Below are 18,872 nucleotides of genomic sequence, written 5' to 3' on the forward strand. Positions count from 1 at the left end.
TTCCTTCCCTTTTCAGATTATCAGAGGATTGGGTTAGTATGGATTTACAGGGGGGAAACTTCATGATAGCTTCTGTTTGCCAGTAACGTCATGTGAACCATATGAATTAAAAGGGGATGCAAGTAGCACCAGACACACAGTAAAACCCTGTGTAGATGAGCCCTTCTTCTCTATTGTTGCAGATCGGATTTTTGCGTAGTGATTTTCTGTGGCTATTTTTGATTTTTTTTAAAAAATCTACCTCTAAAATATTGAAATTAAGAACAATGATTTTATTGATATTTCCTTTCATTTATCAATAATTCCTTTCAACATATCAGTATGAATATCAATATTTTTGCAAGGGGAAAAATAGATGAGTAAAAACAGCAGCTAGCAGACACAGAACCAACTTGAACCAATACCAGCCTGTTAGGTTGACAGAATGCCTTCAAATCGGCACTGGCCAATGGATCCCATCACTACCCACAACTGGGTCATATCCCTAATTCCAGGATGGGACAACCATTTATTTCTTTGAGCGCTTATAGCTTTTCTTTTTTTAAGGAAAGGAGAAGAATATACGATATGCGAGAGACTAATAGAAATTGAGGAACGGGAAAGACAGAGATATACAGTTTGAAAAGATTTAAAGTGGCTTCTATATTATAGACTGGGGTTAAAGGTGGGTTCTGAGTCTGGAAACGTTGAAGACTGCAGGCACCTTGTGAAAACCTCTGAGGAAAATATGGGTTTCTTGCCTTGGCCCAACACTTGCTGTCAGAAGGTTTGGGTGTTTGCGAAGGCCTAGATCACATATAAGCACCTTCCATGGTTGGTGCAAGCACATGGGGTTGTATTCAACATAGTGTTAAGCAGATTGTTCTATCAGCAACAGACTGATCTTCCCCTCTTCTTCTCCTACACACCCCCTAAATTTGTTCTGGGTTTCCCCCCAACCCTCCACAGCAGATTTGTTGATGGTATGGGGTGCAGGGGAGGATATCCTGTCACACTTACGCTAAATCTTCCACTATTGCAATTTTTTAGTTAAATACCATCCTTAGTAATGTTTGGCTGTTGCCTGGGGCAGGGCCTGTAAATGATTAAAAAAACCATTGAGCTGCTGTTGCTGCTAAAGCTGTTTCTTGGACCCAGTGTGGGCATAGAAAAAGAGAGCTATTTGTCATGGACCCAACACATGCCCTGCTAAGGCAATAGGTGAAAAGCCAAATGCATGACGGCTACTGGGACCATGTGACCTTATGCTGTGCACCTTAATGGCATGAATGACAGGTTTAGCTTGATGGGAGGTGGACTAACAGAAGCGAAGATAGGTTTCCTTCAAGCCTACAGTAGGGCCAAGAGCTCACTGGAGCCAGTCTTGTTTCTAGCTCAGCCACTCTGAACTCATTTTTTCTATTTGTTTATCAGCAGCCATGATTCAGCATTCTCCCTTTTTATTTAGATTATTTTCCTGCTTCCCCACCCAAGCCTTCTCCTTTGGCATTCTCGACACATGCTTTAAAATTTATTTCAGGCTCATTTCACTTCTACACTTCCTGCTGCAAACTTTTTCATTCTGCATCTACAGATAATCAGTCCCTCCGGAAATCTGGGGACATAAAATGGGGGGGGAATACCTTGCTTGGGGACTTCCTGGAAGCATCTGGAAATAGACCCTGTTGAAAACAGGATGCTGGTCTAGATGGACCCTCAACCTTCTCCAGCAGGGTTCTGAGGTTTCCACCTTGTTCTATGGCTTTTCTGGCTGGAAGGCAGCAAACCTCATGGGCTAATGATGACCTTCTTCACAAATGACCACTTAACTGATGACCTGTATATAACTCTATGGAGAAGGGGTAAGTGGTGGCAGAGGTGGGAAAACTCCCTAAGTGATGACATTGCTTCACATGATGTCACATTACATTGGACAGACAGGAATGCATCATAAGCAAGTGGCTGTGGTGTTGTATGCACACCTGATCTCAGTGTAGTTCAATGGAGTGAGTAGCAGATTGCTGCACTGGCCCAAATATCCCTCTAGCCATGGACTCATTGTGATGCCTTGGGCAAGTTGTTCTCTCAGGCTCAGTATCCCCATCTGTGAAGTAGGATTTCCAGCAAGTGACCTCACAAAATTGTTACGAAGATAAAGGCTATCAAGGCCATTTAATATTAACAAGTGCTCAACCAGGTCTTTCAGGCTTCCTGGGTACACTGAGGACGTTTTTTTTCCTTCAGTTAAAAAATAATAATGCTCTTGTGTTGTTTTGTTGGTTATCTTTTAAGCTGATTGTTTCTAAGTGTTTCTTTTTAATAATGTCTCTCCAGATTGATTTTATGTTCCATTTTATTTTCCCCGCATAATATTATTACATCCACATAAAATAAACTTAAGTGAAGTGTTCATCATATTTTGTATTGGAGAATATTGGTAAACGGGGTTTGACAGAGTGGATCCAGGGTGCGGTCAGTGCATCATAGTGGGAGGGAGTAGGTCCAGCTACCCTGAAAGAGGCGGTGATCTGACCGCTCCTGAAAAAGCCCACCCTATACCCATTGCTTTATGACAACTACTGCCCAGTTGCAGATACCCCCTTCTTTGAGAAGGTGATTGATAGGGTTGTGGCGTAGCAATTGCAAGTACTCTTGGATGAAACAGATTATCTTGATTTATTCCAGTCTGGGTTCAGGCCTGGTTATGGGACTGAATCAGCCTTGGTCACCCAGATGGATAACCTTTATTGGGAGAAGGACAGGGGGAGTACGACCCTCTTACTCTTACTTGATTTCTCAGCAGCTTTTGATACCATTGACCATGGTATCCTTCTGGGCTGACTTGGTGAGATTGAGGTATCAAAGGCACTGTTTTACAGTGGTTCCAATCCTATCTCCCGGGTCATTTTCAGAGAATAGCATTGAGTGATTGTCTTTCAGCCCCTGGCAGTTGTGCTGTGGGGTGCCGCAGGGTACCAATTTGTCCCCCATGCTGTTTAACATCTATATGAAGCTCTTTGGAGTGGTCATTAGGAAATTTGGGGCTAGGTGTCAGCAGTACGCTGACGATACCCAGCTCTATTTCTCGGTAACATCTGAATCGGGAGATGCAAGTCCTGGTGGTGGGCTGGATGAGGGCTAATAAACTGAGACTGATTCCTAGCAAAATGGAGACACTGTGGGTTGGTGGTTCCAGAGTTGAGATATTTGGTCAGTTGCCTGCTTTGGATGGGTTCGTGTTCCCTCTGAAAGAGCAGGTCCATAATCTGGGGGTGCTCCTGGATCCATCTTTGTTGCTAGAGGCCCAGGTGACCTCAGTGGCTAGGAGTCCCTTTCATCAGCTTTGGGTGGTAAGACAGCTGCAGCCATTTCTGGGCAGGGATAGGCTGGCTACTGTTGTCCATGCACTGGTAACCTGCAGGCTGGATTAACTGTAATGCACTCTATGTGTAGGGTTGCCATATTCCAGTTCCACAAATCCGGGCAGGCTAATTTGCATATTATGCATATCACCTGCATATTATTTGCATATTATGCAAAATATTTGCATATTCATATTTGGATTGTTCAGTTGTTTTCTTTTTGTACCTAGGAATTACCACCAAAAACTGGGGAAAGATGTGAGAAATCTTTTTTTAAAAAGCAACATTTTCAGCCTTAAATGCCTAGACTAGACTGGAATATTTATTGATTGATTAAGAGGATTTATATCCTGCCCTTCTGCTGTTAAAAACAGAGCTCAGCACAGCTTACAAATATAATAAAAACAATAAAAATACACAATCAATATAAAATCATAATAAAAACACAAAATAGCAACAAACATAAAGTAAGTCAGGGCAGCAGTATGGTTAACCATTACATATACGGTATATTTCAGAGATGTGGTGGGTGGAGAAAAACAAGAAGCCAAAATATTAGGAAAAGGAGTCTTTCACACCACATGTTCATTTCTAAATACTGTTGCAGCAAGTTTAACAAGTTCCTCCAGTATTCCACTGGTGCAGGCACTCAGACATTCAAAGTATCTGTATGTTTCTTAGGTTTTATAAAAACAGAGCTTAGCTTAACTCAAAATTTCTTCTCCCTTTGATCAACCACATCTACACAGGTTCCACTGGGCCTGGAAGTGTGCAACAACCCCACACATACCTTGCTAATTAGATTACCAATGCCAGGATGTCTGTCTTATCGACTACTCTCCTGCTCCCCCTCCCCCCACCGGGCATCATGAAAGACCCGGTCCTGGGCTCAGAAAGAAAATAAATATCTGGTCCTCTTCAAAGTACTGATAAGCCTCTTGTTTTAATTAAAATAATAATTATAAATTATTGCTCTTATCACTAATGGGAGTTAAGTATCTTGCTTCTTGCTGTCTTGCTATCTTGCTGTTGTTGCTTCTATGGCTGTAACGGAGTGAGGTTAAAGATAAGTGAAATGCAAATAGGAAAATAAAACACAAAAGGCAGTAACACTTTCCTAAATGTAATACCATACCAACCACAACAAGATTCCTATGAGTAAGGCAGAAAACTCAGCATCCCACAACCAGTCAGGATTCATAACCAAAAACCAAAACTAAAAAAATCCTAGCAGCCAGTCAGCCAAGGTCACAGAAATCCCCATGCAGCACAACCTGACCTGGGGACTGCAGTTAATGCAGAATGCTGCAGCACAATTGCTGACATGAGTGAGATCCTATCAGCACATAATATCTCTGCTCTGAAATCTGCATTGGTTGCTGATATGCTACCAGGCCAAGTTCAAGCTGTGCTTTCCATGTTATGGCTGCCACATAGTACTTGTTCTGCTCTATGCTCTATGCACCTATGCTTTGGAACTCTTTGCCTATTGACATTAGGCAGATGCCTCTTTTCAGCACCTGCTAAAATCAGTTTTCTTGAGGCAAGCCTCTCCAGGCATGTGGAAGCTATTGTGTTTTTAAATCTGTTTTTAACTCATTGTTGGTTTTATTACTTTGAATGTTTTTAAGCATCTGTCCTTAACGCTTTTGCAAACAATTTTATTGTTTTAATTCTTTCTGTAAACCGCTTCGAGATTTTTTACAATAAAGCGGTATATAAATGTTGTAAATAAAAATACATAAATAAATGTTGGAGTCACTGTGGCCCTTGAGTCTCTTCCCACTTTTAGGAACCAAGGAATCTGCCTTATACTGATTCAGGCCGCTTCGTACCATGGTTTCTTAAATGCAACACCATACCAACCACAACAAGATTCCTATGAGTAAGGCAGAAAACTAAGCATCTCACAACCAGTCAGGATTCCTAACCAAAAACCAAAAATATGATAAATGAAGAAATATTTATATAAGCATGACTATCAAATATATTTATTATTTACACAAACTGTAAAGATATTTATAGTGCAATCCTAGGTTTATTTATTCAGAAGCAAGTCCCAGTGTATTCAGTGGGGCTTACTCAAACAGGGACAGAAATGCAACCTCAAGTGATAAGCAACTTCATTCACACAACCCAAAATTCCGAATCATGCCACTTTACGCTGTTTTGCAACTGTTTATACAGTAGGGCCCCGCTTATACGGCGGGTTCCGTTCTGGACCCCCACTGTAAAGCGGAAATCGCTGTAAAGTGGAATGCCATTGACTTTAATGGGGCGCATTGTGCAAAAATGCCGCAAAATGCCGCAAAATTGGCAAAATTGGCTTTAAAAGAGGGGAGGAAAGCTGCCGCATTAGTGGAACGCTGGGAAGCGGAGCACTGGGAAGCGGGGCCCTACTGTACTTGTTTTTATGGTTATCGGATTTTAAATGGCTTTATTTCTTGCTGTGAGCTGCCTTGGTTTCCAACCCTACCTCACAGGGTTGTTGGAAAGACTCCATACATGCGCACACACACACACACACACACACTGCAGATGTATAAATACATACAGCCCATATAATAGTTTATTGTCAAACCAGTTGGTCATTGAAGAAAAATCAGTATTAGTTTTTAAAAAATCAGTATTAGTTTCCTACAGAATAAAAGCTGTAATACCTAAGTAAGCCCTGCCTACATGCTTTAAAATAGGACTGGGGGGGGGGACACAGAAAAAGTTAGAACACAAACACAATTCTTTTTTACATTCACCCCAAAGTCCCATTGATTTTCAGCACATTCATAACCATGTCTACTCAAAAGTAAGTCCTATTGAATTCAATGGGATTTACTCTGGGTATATGGGATTAACATTGCTTTCACAAAAGCAAGTATTGGGAAGGTTTTCAAAACACTGCCCAGGATCTGACTCCTGCACACAAGAGGAAAAAAACCTGAAATGTATATACTTATCCAATTTATGAGCTTGTCAGATAAACGGGGGGGGGGGAATCACAATTTTCTGACATTGCAATGACGTTTTCTAGATGCTGCCTCAGGTCAATCAAACTGAAACACAACCCTGGCTTCACTGATTGGCTGCAATCCTGAACGGGCGGGGTTAAAGCTACAAAGTACTGTTTAAAGAAAGATTTAATAGTCGGGGGCGGCTGACGTTTTTATGTATATCTCGAGAACCGGACCACCTAGAAACTTAATTTTTGTTTTAAATTAAAGCTGAGAATCCAGGCCACCTAAGGGGCTAACCTGGCGCCGGGTGACATGCAAAAAATCCAGGTAAAACGCGGCTAACCTTGCAATATGGCAACCCTATCTATGTGGAACTACCCTTGAAGTTGGTCTGGAAGCTGCAGCTGGTGCAAAATGCAGTGGTGCGACTGCTCACTGTGGCAGGGTATCACCAACATGTCACCCTGCTGCTGAAAGAATTGCACTGGCTGCCTATTAGCTACTGGGCTAAGTTCAAGGTTCTAGTTTTGGTGTACAAAGCCCTATACAGCTTGGGACCAGGATACCTGAAAGACCATCTTACCCCTTATATACCTAGTTGATCACTGTGCTCTGCAGGTGAGGGCCTCCTGCATATACCATCTTATCAGGAGGTCCGTTCTGCACAACATGGGAAATGAACTTATAGGGTAGTGGCACCTACCCTTTGGAATTCCCTCCCCTTAAATATTAGACAGGCACCATCTCTTGTAATCTTTTCAGTGCCTACTGAAGACCTTCCTCTTTCAACAAGCCTTTTAAGTAGAGATCTTATCCCAGTCTGCATCCTTGTTGGAAATGGTTTTTAATATGTGTTTAAACCTTTTTTTTAAAAAGGTGTTTTTAAAGCTTTTAAAAATGTTTTTAAAGATGTTTTGTTTTAATATGTTTTTAATGGTTGTTTTGTTTTAATGTATTTTAAAGTCTGTTTTTATGATGTGTTAAAATGTTTTTAGTGGTTTTATTTGCTGCCCTGGGCTCCTACTGGGAGAAAGGGCAGGATAGAAATATAATAAATAATAAAATATGGTGGTACTGAAACTCTCTAGACAGCCCAATTTGTGGATATTAGCGTACTGGAGAAAGTCACCTATGATTGGAAGCGGAAAGTAAGGTCAATACAGATAACAATGTAACCAGCTTTAGCCCAATGGTACACATAATTACTTAGCAGGAGAATACAGATTGACCATCTTGTGAAGTGTGGAAGAGCACTTATGAAGTATTGTGTGCATGTGTAACCCAGAGGGTTCCTGCACACGTGTCATGGCCCGGTCAGAGGACTCCTCCGATGAGGACGACTCAGGAGTAACAGCAGCAGACCCAGGTGCAGCAGACTCAGAAGGAGACACGGAGGAAACTCCTGAGGATCCAGCTCCTTCTCCCCCTCAGCTGCAGAGCACCCCAGGGACAGCAGAGGCCCTGCAGCCAGACACAGACAGTGAACAAGATACTCCCCCCTCACCTGCAGAACGTAGACAGCAGAAGGTCAGGCAGAAGAGAGGCAGGCCTGTCCCCTTAAGGCCCAAACGCTGAGGGCTCACACCTGCTGTCAAACCTGCTTATAAGGCACACCTTCACTTCAGCTGGTTGCTGACTGCAACGTCAGGCGTGGCTTGGTGTATACCTAGCTTCCCTGCAGCATCTCTTTGACTGACCCCTTGGCAATTGATCCCGGACCTCCACTGACCTCGTTTCTGGACTTCTGACTCGGCAAGTATGCTTCGGACAGGCCTGGCCCTTATCAGGTCCCCTCCTCATAGGCCTGGCAGATTTACAACCCGACTGCCGGCTAAGGACTTTCCTTCCCTGCCAAAGACCCAGGAATTTCCAGCCCCCACCGGCACTGCTGACTCAGTGCAGAGCTGACAACACGCTTAGTAGAGAGTTGAAGCATGGAGCAGCCACCATTATGGGCAAGGACTAGTCTAGAGTAAGAAAGGAAGAGCATATCTTTCCTCAACAGTCAGAAACTGGTGGTTAAACAAGAGAGGTACCTGGCTACCTCCTTTATGTAAAGTCCTGAACCCCTAGGAACAGGTTGGTTTTGAAGCAGTGGCGTCACCAGGGGGGTGCGGGAGTGCAGACTGCACCAGGTGACACCATCAGAGGGGAGTGACTCTCAGCTTTAATTTTTAAAAAATTAAGTTTCTAGGTGGTCCGGTTCTTGAGATATACATAAAAACGTCAGCTGCCTCCCAGTAGCGTCACTAGAGGGGTGCAGGGTGTGTGGACCACACTATGTGACACCATCAGAGGGGGGTGATTCTCAGCTTTAATTTTTTTAAAAATTAAGTTTCTAGGTGGTCCGGTTCTCGAGATATACATAAAAACGTCAGCCGCCCACGTTAAATCTTTTTTAAAACTATTGTATAGCACTTCTGTCAGGCCCAGGATGTGACTCAGGAACCAGACCAACGGCTGTAGTTAATTCGTGTTTTATTAGGGTAATGTCCAAACAAAGACTGCATTTTCTCATGAAGCAATACAGGGATACAGGTCCTGCGGCATTGGGAGAAAGTTGACAGAGCAAGGGACTTCTTCCCGCCTGTTCTTTAAGAAGGGGCCAAATGGGCGTGCAATCTTTTGCTCCTCCTTAACTGCCCCTCAGGTACTGCCTGCCTTCCCCCCCTTCTCTCCTGTCTTTTCAGCTGTCTGCATGTGCGCGGTGAGGGGGGAAGCATCACCCCCTCCTCTTCTGAAGTTTCCGATTCCAGGATGGGGGATAGGGGAGGAGCTGATGGTAAACTGCCTCCCCGCTTTTCGGCTGTGAGCAGCCCTCCCTCTTTCCCCTCTTGCTCTGAGCCTGAAAGAGGGGGAGGCGTGAGAATGTCCAGGGAGGGCTCAGGCTCCCCGTTGCTAAGCGACCTTATCACTGGCAGTTCCTCTGTTTCGTCTTCGCTCCAAAGGGGGGAAGTTCCTCCCCCTTCCCTCTGCCATCCATCCGAATACTCTTCTCCCAACTCTCCGGGATCCAGCTCCCCGGGATTGGGACCCCAGCTCTGCCTTCTGACACCATCCCCCCTCCCAGGCTGTGCCCCCCTCCCCTTGTCTGGCTTGGGACGGTGGGGAAAACGTTGATGGAAAAGTTTTACCAATTCTGGGGCATGCACATCAGCTGCATCTTCCCATGATCTGTCAGCCACCCCATAGCCTTTCCAGTGAATCAAGTACTGCAGCTTGTGGCATCTGATCCTGGAATCTAAGATCTCCTCAACTTCAAACTCAAGCTGCTCATTTACCAGGAGTGGAGCTCCGGGAGGTTCCTCCGGCCGTAACTCACTGGGAGGGGCGGCTTTCGTTAAGAGGGATCGATGGAACACAGGATGTATTTTAAACGTGTCAGGCAGCTTCAGTCGGTACGCCACGGGATTGATTTGAGTTTCTGTTTCAAAAGGACCCACCCTCTTGTCTTGTAATTTTCTACATTTGCCCGGCATCTGGAGGAAACGGGTGGACAGCCATACCTGGTCTCCCGGTTGAAGGGGGGGGCCCTCCTTCCTGTGCAGGTCAGCAACTCGCTTGTACTCCATTTTGGCTTCGTTTAACTGCTGTTTCAGTGTCTGTTGCGCCGCTTGCAATTCCTTAAGGAAGTTCTCAGCTGCCGGTACCAGCATTCCTTCTGAGCTGCTTGGAAAGACTTTAGGATGGAATCCATAATTAGCGAAGAACGGGGTTTGTTGAGTGCTAGAGTGCAGAGAATTGTTGTAGGCGAACTCTGCAAAATGCAAATATGATACCCAGTCAGTCTGTTGATAGGACACATAACTTCGTAAATATCTTTCCAAAACGGCATTCAAGCGTTCCGTCTGCCCATCTGTCTGGGGGTGATGGGTGGAGGAGAGTTTTAATTCCGTCTGCAACTGTTTCCACATTGCTCTCCAAAATTTGGCTGTGAACTGAGTTCCTCGGTCTGAGACTACGCTGTTTGGCAATCCATGCAGCCGGTAGACTTCTTTTATGAATAACTTGGCCGTTTCTTTAGCCTCTAAGGCCCCTGCACAAGGAAGAAAGTGTGCCATTTTGGTAAGTAGATCCACCACTACTAAGATGGCTGTCATTCCTTGGGACTTGGGTAGATCAGTTATAAAATCCATGGAGAGGTCCTTCCAGGGTTCGTGTGGGACAGGCAACGGTTGTAACAGTCCTGCTGGTGTCCCTGTTTGTGTTTTTGTCCGCAGACAGACAGAGCAGGACTTTACATAACTCTCAATATCCCGACGCATTTTAGGCCACCAGAAGTCCTTGGCCACATTCTGAATGGTCTTGTAAATCCCAAAGTGTCCCGCTGTGATGGAATCATGACACTGGCGTAGGATTCTGAGCCTTAATTCCCCTTCTGGCACATATCTGGCGGTTTTGAACCATAACAGTCCATTTCTCCAGTGAAAGGTTACTTCTGAGTCTTGACCTTGTCCCGTCTCCTGCTGATATTTTAGCATGTCTGCATCTTCTTGTTGTGCCTTTTTGAGTTCCTCTTCCCATGAAGGCTGGCATACTCCCAACGTTAATTTCTCTGGCGGGATTACGTACTGAGGCTGGTCCTCGGATTCACTTTCTTTGTATTGTGGCTGTCTGGATAAGGTATCCGCTCTCTGGTTTTTGGCTTGGGCATGGTAAGTAATCTGGAAGTTAAACCTAGTGAAGAACTGGGACCATCTTATCTGTCTCTGGTTCAGCTTTCTGGCTGTTTGGAGGCTTTCAAGATTCTTGTGGTCGGAGCACACTTCAATTCGATGAGAGGTCCCCTCTAGGTATTGTCTCCAGTTTTCAAAAGAGTCCTTGATGGCCAGCAGCTCCTTCTCCAAAACTGTGTAGTTCTTCTCTGCAGGCTTTAACTTCCGAGAGAAGTACACACAGGGGTGCAGCTCCTTCCCTTCTTGGTCTAATTGTAGCAGGACCCCCCCGATGGCAAAATCTGAAGCATCTGCTTCCACTACGAAAGGGCGGTTCGGATCAGCAAAGCGCAGAATGGGCTCAGTAGCAAACCTTCTCTTCAGCTCCTCAAAGGCCTCGGTGGCGTTCTCTGTCCATTGAAACTTCTTCTTCCCCCTTAAACAGTCAGTCAGAGGAGCTGTTAATTTGGAAAACCCTGGAATGAACTTTCTGTAATAATTGGCAAACCCCAAAAACCGTTGTACATCCTTTTTGGTGACAGGTTGGCCCCAGTCCAATATGCAGCTTACTTTCCCTGGGTCCATCTCCACGCCTTCCGCTGAGATTCGATATCCAAGGAAGTCTAGAGACTTGAGGTCAAATCCACATTTCTCTAATTTAGCATACAGGTGATTTTCTCTCAGTCTCTTCAACACCGTCTTCACATGCTGGTCGTGGTCTTCCTGGTTCTTTGAGAACACCAGGATATCATCTAAGTAACAGATTACATACGTGTCCAACAAGTCTCTAAACACGTCGTTCATGAATTTTTGAAAAATTCCTGGCCTTCCACAAAGACCGAACGGCATGACCAGGTATTCATACTGTCCGTAAGCGGTCAAGAATCCTGTTTTCCATTCATCTCCCTCCTTCATTCTGATCAGATTGTACGCTCCTCTCAAATCCAACTTCGTGAAGATTTTTGCAGAGCGCAGTCGGTCCAGCAACTCTGAGATCAGGGGCAGCGGGTAGCTGTTGGGGATGGTGATCTGGTTCAATGCGCGATAGTCGTTACAGGGTCTGAGTTCCCCCCTTCTTTTTCACAAACAATAGTGGCACTCCAGCAGGGGATTGTGAGGGGCGTATGAATCCTCGCCTCAGGTTTTTATCCAGGAATTCCTTCAGGGCCTCCCTCTCATTCTCTGTGAGAGAGTAGATTCTCCCTGATGGGATGCTGGCTCCTGGCACTAGGTCAATCGCACAGTCGTAAGGGCAGTGGGGGGGTAAAGTCTCTGCCTCTTTTTCATCAAACACATCTTTGAATTCTTCATACTTTGGCGGCAGGGTCACTTGCTCGATCTCTTGCACTGCCCCCGCTAAGGTGTTCTTGATTCCTTCAGGTTGACAGTTCTCCTGGCAATACTGTGAGGTGAACCACACCACCGCCTCCTTCCAACTTATTTTGGGTTCATGCTTTGCTAGCCAGGGCATTCCCAGAATCACCTCAAAGTTCGAGAGATCTGACACGTATAGCGAAATGAACTCTTTGTGCCCAGGGATTTGAAGTTTCACTTCCTCCGTGGCTTGTGTCACCCCTCCTGACTTCAGGGGTCTCCCATCGATAGTCTCCACAGCTAGGGGAGCGTCCAGTTTCCACCGGGAAATTCCATGACGCTTGACTAACTTTGCATCAATAAAATTTGTGGAGGCTCCACTGTCAATTAAGGCAGTGGAATTAAACACCACTCCTCTGGAAGTTGTAATCCGAATAGGCAAGACCAACACCCCCTTTGAGGGAGGTTGGATCATTGGGGGGCCTTTATACAACGCTGCCCCCAGTCCACCGGCCTGCACATGGACTGGGTGTTCTAGTTTCCCAACGGCTCGGCTTTCCCCCCTTTCAGTCCACAGTCTCTGGCCACATGGCCCGGCTTTGAACAATAAAAGCATAAATGTTCCTGGCGGCGTCTTTCCTTTTCTTCTTCCGACAGTCTTGGCCTAGCCCCTCCCTGTCCCTCAGTTGCATTACCTGCCATCCCTGCAGTGGGAAGGGTCTTGTTGCGGGATGCCGAGGCTGAGTATCTCGGGACCTCCTGCTTCCTTTCCAGGCACCTTTCTTCCATCTGGTGATCTATCTGTAGGCATAGCCGGATGAGTCCTGGTAGGTAAGCGGAGGGGGAGGTCCTGGCCAACTCATCCAGGATTTCAGCATTTAATCCACTCCAGTACATAAACATCAGGGCGGCATCATTGTAACCAGTTTCCTGGGACAGAATTTTAAAAGCGTTAGTGTACTCGGAAACAGTCCCTTTAGCTTGCTTCAGAGCGCCTAGTTGCCGTGCTACTGTTTCAGCCCTTTGCGGGTCTTGAAACATCTCGGTCATCTCCTGTATAAATCCTCTGTACCTTCCTAAGACAGTATCCTTTCTCACGAGATACGGAGTCACCCATTTTGCAGCTTCTCCCTCCAGGAGGCTAATCACGAAAGCTACTTTAGCGCCATCGTCTGGAAATTCCGTGTGCCTGACATCCAGATATAACTCACATTGAGCCACGAAGGTTGCCAACTGATCACTTTGTCCCGTGTATTTTGGGGGCAATCCAATGGGAACCTTTACTATGGCAGCTGGAGGGGCTGTTCACATCTGGTCTATCGTGGCCTTCAAGGTTTGATTATCCATCTTCAGCGCCTTGACTGCTGCTAGCAGGGCTTGAACATCTGTCTGCAAATCAGCTACCTTAGTCCTCAAGAGTTCCACTTCTTCCATCTCAGAAGTGGGGTTCGTCCCCCCCGCTGCTCCCTTTGACATCTTGTCCCAGTCAAGTGAAGAGAGCGTTGAGGGTGATTTAGGTGGCTCTGTCAAGCTGTCAGGCCCAGGATGTGACTCAGGAACCAGACCAACGGCTGTAGTTAATTCGTGTTTTATTAGGGTAATGTCCAAACAAAGACTGCGTTTTCTCATGAAGCAATACAGGGATACAGGTCCTGCGGCATTGGGAGAAAGTTGACAGAGCAAGGGACTTCTTCCCGCCTGTTCTTTAAGAAGGGGCCAAATGGGCGCGCAATCTTTCGCTCCTCCTTAACTGCCCCTCAGGTACTGCCCGCCTTCCCCCCCTTCTCTCCTGTCTTTTCAGCTGTCTGCGTGTGCGCGGTGAGGGGGGAAGCATCACCCCCTCCTCTTCTGAAGTTTCCGATTCCAGGATGGGGGATGGGGAGGGGCTGATGGTAAACTGCCTCCCCGCTTTTCGGCTGTGAGCAGCCCTCCCTCTTTCCCCTCTTGCTCTGAGCCTGAAAGAGGGGGAGGCGTGAGAATGTCCAGGGAGGGCTCAGGCTCCCCGTTGCTAAGTGACCTTATCACTGGCAGTTCCTCTGTTTTGTCTTCGCTCCAAAGGGGGGAAGTTCCTCCCCCTTCCCTCTGCCATCCATCCGAATACTCTTCTCCCAACTCTCCGGGATCCAGCTCCCTGGGATTGGGACCCCAGCTCTGCCTTCCGACAACTTCATAGCTTTAACCCCGCCTGTTCAGGATTGCAGCCAATCAGTGAAGTGTTTGTTTGACCTGTGGCAGTGTCTAGTAAACCTCATTGCAAGGCCAGAAAATAGTGCCCCCCCGTTTATCTGAAAATCTCATAAATTGGGTAAGTATATATATTTCAGTTTTTTCCCCTCTTGTGTGTAGGAGTCAGATCCTGGGCAGTGTTTTGAAAACCTTCCCAATACTTGCTTTTGTGGGGGTAAAAGCATTGCTAATCCCATATCTCCAGAGTAAACCCCATTGAATTCAATAGGATTTACTTTTGAGTAGACATGGTTATGAACGTGCTGAAAATCAATGGGACTTTGGGGCGAATGTAAAAAAGAATTGTGTTTGTGTTGTCTTTCTGTCCCTCACTCCTCCAGTCCTATTTTAAAGCAAGTAGGCAGGGGCAGGGCTTACTTAGGTATTACAGTTTTTATTCTGTAGGAAACGAATACTGATTTTTTAAAAACTAATACTGATTTTTCTGCAATGACCAACTGGTTTGACAGTAAACTATTATATGGGCTGTATGTATTTATACATCTGCAGTGTGTGTTTCCAACAACCCTGTGAGGTAGGGTTGGAAACCAAGGCAGGTCACAACAAGAAATAAAGCCATTTAAAATCCAATAACCATAAAGCAAGAATAAACAGTTGGAAAACAGACTAAAGAGGCATGATTCTGAATTTTGGGTTGGGTGAATGAAGTTTATTTATTTATTATTTGATTTATATCCTGCCCTTCCTCCCAGTAGGAGCCCAGGGCGGCAAACAAAAGCACTAAAAGTACTTTAAAACATCATAAAAACAGACTTTAAAATATATTAAAACATCTTTGAAAATATTTTTAAAAAGCTTTAAAAAACATTTTTTTAAAAAAAGAAAAGGCTTAAACATATTAAAAAGCAATTCCAACACAGACTCAGACTTGGATAAGGTCTCAACTTGAAAGAACAAGTTGAAAGAACAAGTTCCTTATCACTTGAGGCTGTAGTTCTCTGCACACTTCCCAGTTTGAGTAAGCCCCATTGAATACATTGGGACTTGCTTCTGAGTAAACAAACATCGGATTGCACTATAAATATATTCAAAGATTGTGTAATTCATAAACATATTTGATAGTCATGTTTATATAAATATTTCTTCATACTGTGTCCCAATAAGTATTTGATTTCACACTATGGTTGTAGATGATTTTTTCCTCTACATTTTAAGTGTGCCCTTCTTCCTGGGGGTGGTCATGGTGGTTTTCATCCTGAGGGGAGGATAGGCTGAGAGATGGTGAGTAGCACATTTAAGGTCTTTTCACCTCCCCCCCTTTTTTATTTGTATTTATTTTATATTTCTCCAATATCTTCCCCTGGCTGTTTATATGTATTTTAAATGTTTTTAGATTAAATAAATAGGAAATCATAATTGTGAACCTCCCTTAAAGCAATTTACCTATCCTTATGTTTTGGCAAAGTGATGGTGTGAAGGCATGCTGGTAGAACAAGAGACCATGTTTGAGGCATGTTATAAGGTGTTTGAGGACTTTGTCACACATTACTTTTTGAGACCTGTAGATTCATGTTGGAAAGAACACGTGCACGTATTGAATGGTGGCTTGGGTGCTGTTTTTCAGTCTACGTTGCATGCGTTGCGAAGGTGATACATCATCATCATCATCATCATCATCATCATTTTATTTGTATGCCGCCTTTCCACATAAAATTGTGCTCAAGGCGGCTTACAGCAAGGTGAACAAAAATACATCTCAAAAACAATTGCAAAAACAATTTCCTAATAACAAAAAATAATAAAACAGTGACATAACAAATATAATAAGCAAAAACAACTTTTCAACATTATGAACATAATAATGTGCACTAGATGTAGGCCCTGTTAACACTGAAGGTTCTATGGGCAGTGGAGTATCCCACTCAAGAAAAGAAGATCTTGCCATTGGCAGCTAACAGTTAATAGTGATATTAGAATATTTTCACCCATTCTCCCAAGAGAGATTCATTAAGAACAAGCAACTGATTAGCCCCACAACTGATTGGCTCCACAGAAGTGGAGATGAGTTCAGTAGATGAGGGTTATTGGAGACCCATCCTTCTAACCCATCCTCCTCATGACCACCTTTTGCACGTAGATTCTTTGTGTCACAGTGCTGTCTCTCGAAGGACATATCCTTTTCCTGGAGAAACTGCAGCTTTAAGGGCTTCTTCCCAACTCCTTGGTTGATTGCCAGTGTTGTAGAATGATAGTTCTTTGCATTGACATGTTTTACCATGTACTCTTGGATTGGCAGCCGTGCTGTTTGCAGATGTTCTTCCTGGGCTCTTTGGAAGGTAAGTCTCTTTTGAATGCTTTCATCCACCAGCCCCCCAAGGATATACACTTTGCGCAGGTCAACTTCCTCAAGAGCATTCTCAGAGTCTGGAGTGAGGTAAACCATCATTTCTAAAGGAAATACGTCAAGATAACTTTCTGGAGTGACATCCATCAGGTAATTGGTAAATCCATCATTCATCCTCAGGCATGCTTCATAAATTGGGCTGTTTTTCTCAAACCCAGTAAGATAGATCCAAAAGGGCTTTTGAGCTTTCTTGTTCGACCCATAGAGCCGCCTTATCTGAGCGGCAAGCCGGCTTGTTTCCTTATAAGTCATGTGACTGGTCATGCTCAAATCGATACACAGCCGAGGGCCTGTTTCCTTGGCCTCCAGAAGGCGCTCTTTTCTAATCACTTTTAAATCCCGCTTGCTGAGCTGGGGAACAGCACCTTTTCCTTCAGTGGGCTTAGCTTTACGCCGCTCTCTCTCAAGTTTTCTTCTGCTCTTTTTCGCCGAAATGATCTTCTCCCAGTGCCTCTGTTTCCTTAAAACATTTCTCGAACACATCACCTGGCAGCTAGCTTCATAACGTGAGAATGAAAAACGTTTGGATCACCATTCACTTGTTTACTTTTCTCACTATTGAGACCACTTCATATATTACTTTTTCATACACAGAAATTTAATCTTTGTATAGGAAAAAGTATTTTGTAAAATGTGAAGGGCAGTGGCTGCCCAGTCAGTATAACCACTGTACAAGATCTACTCAGTCACTGTAATTACCTTTTTGTTTTGCGTGCCCTTTTGTCTGGGTCTTGGTTCAGGTGTGTATCCAACTTTGATGTGCTTATGGAAGGGGTGTGCAAGTAGTGCCCCCCCCAAGTGTGGAGGCTTGGACAAACATTGTGTTATGGAAAACCAAAGTCTGTGTGAAAGTACATATTTGGGAATGCCATCAGTGTAATCCTAAACACACTTAATAAATAATGTCGAACTTGCACGTCACAAAATATATTACGGTCATGTCCATAAGCACCAGGAGGGTAGTCGCCCAGGGGGTCTTAGTCCCTCTGCTTTTTTGGGAGCAGGGTCCCTATGTCTCCAAGCATCCTACAGTCAGCATGAAAAGGGAGTGTGTCACTGAGAAGAGTCTTCTAATATGCTTCCTTGCCTTTCCTGCAGATTGGAGCCAATCAGAGTGAAAGGAGGTGAGTCAGCCACTGAGAAGACTCTTCTCAGTTGCTAACGCTCTTCACTTTCATGCTGATTGGCTCCTAGAAATGTTTGTTGTTGTGAGAGAATGCATTAACAAAGATCTCATTCTTAATCCAGGAGCAAAAAAGGGTGTATGTGGCTGTAACTATCATGAAGGGACCCTGCAGCTCTGAATTTTCTGCTAAACAACTGATAAATACCTATGTAACTTTGTGTCTGGAGACTTATTATTAAGAATCACTTTCCATAATTGTAAGGAGGTGTGTCCACACGCAAGCATCCCAGGCACTTAAATGAGGGGAGAGAGCAGCATAGGGACATAAGCAGGTGTCTTATTCCAGGGGTTCCCAAACCTTTCTTCTACGTAGACCACTTGAAAATTGCTGAGGGTCTGAAAGTATCTGAAAATTTACTATGGGCATATGCAAGATAATTAACTCCCATTAGTAATAAGAACAAGAATTTGAGCTGTGCGTATGATACTGTAATTTAAAGGTGTAATTTTAATTTTGCTAGTTGTTTATGTCACTACTATTGCCATTACATTCAGTGATATACGGGAATTACGATTTACGAGTAACATTAGCACAAAAAAACATTACTAAGGATTCTGTATGGTCTGATACAGGAGGAGGTCCATGGGGGTGACACCATGAGTTACCGCACCGGGTGACACCAACCCTAGTGACGCCACTGTTTTGAAGTTTTCTTTGCAACCTCTAAAAGGAGTTGTGAAGTTTCCCAACATTATAAGTCCCTTGTCTGCCTATGTTCTTTTGAGTTATAAAGGGCGTGTAAATTTTCTTGTCATGGATCTATTTGCAGCTATTTTAAGGAGACTGCTTTGGAACTGCAATGAGTGAAATAGAGACAATTTCCCCTCTCTGTG

The 18,872-nt window shown here is 44.4% G+C and overlaps 1 protein-coding gene across 1 annotated transcript; it reads right to left on the minus strand.

The window, feature by feature from the left end:
• Positions 1-16,503: 16,503 nt before the first annotated feature.
• On the minus strand, positions 16,504-17,335 carry LOC133384026 (tRNA methyltransferase 10 homolog B-like). The gene is given in 2 exon segments (XM_061625881.1): positions 16,504-16,669; positions 16,672-17,335. Coding segments are annotated over 2 exon segments (738 nt in total). The 3' UTR covers positions 16,504-16,595.
• Between the last annotated feature and the right edge of the window lie 1,537 nt (positions 17,336-18,872).

The sequence above is a fragment of the Rhineura floridana genome, chromosome 4 (assembly GCF_030035675.1).
Source record: "Rhineura floridana isolate rRhiFlo1 chromosome 4, rRhiFlo1.hap2, whole genome shotgun sequence".
NCBI lineage: Eukaryota > Metazoa > Chordata > Lepidosauria > Squamata > Rhineuridae > Rhineura > Rhineura floridana.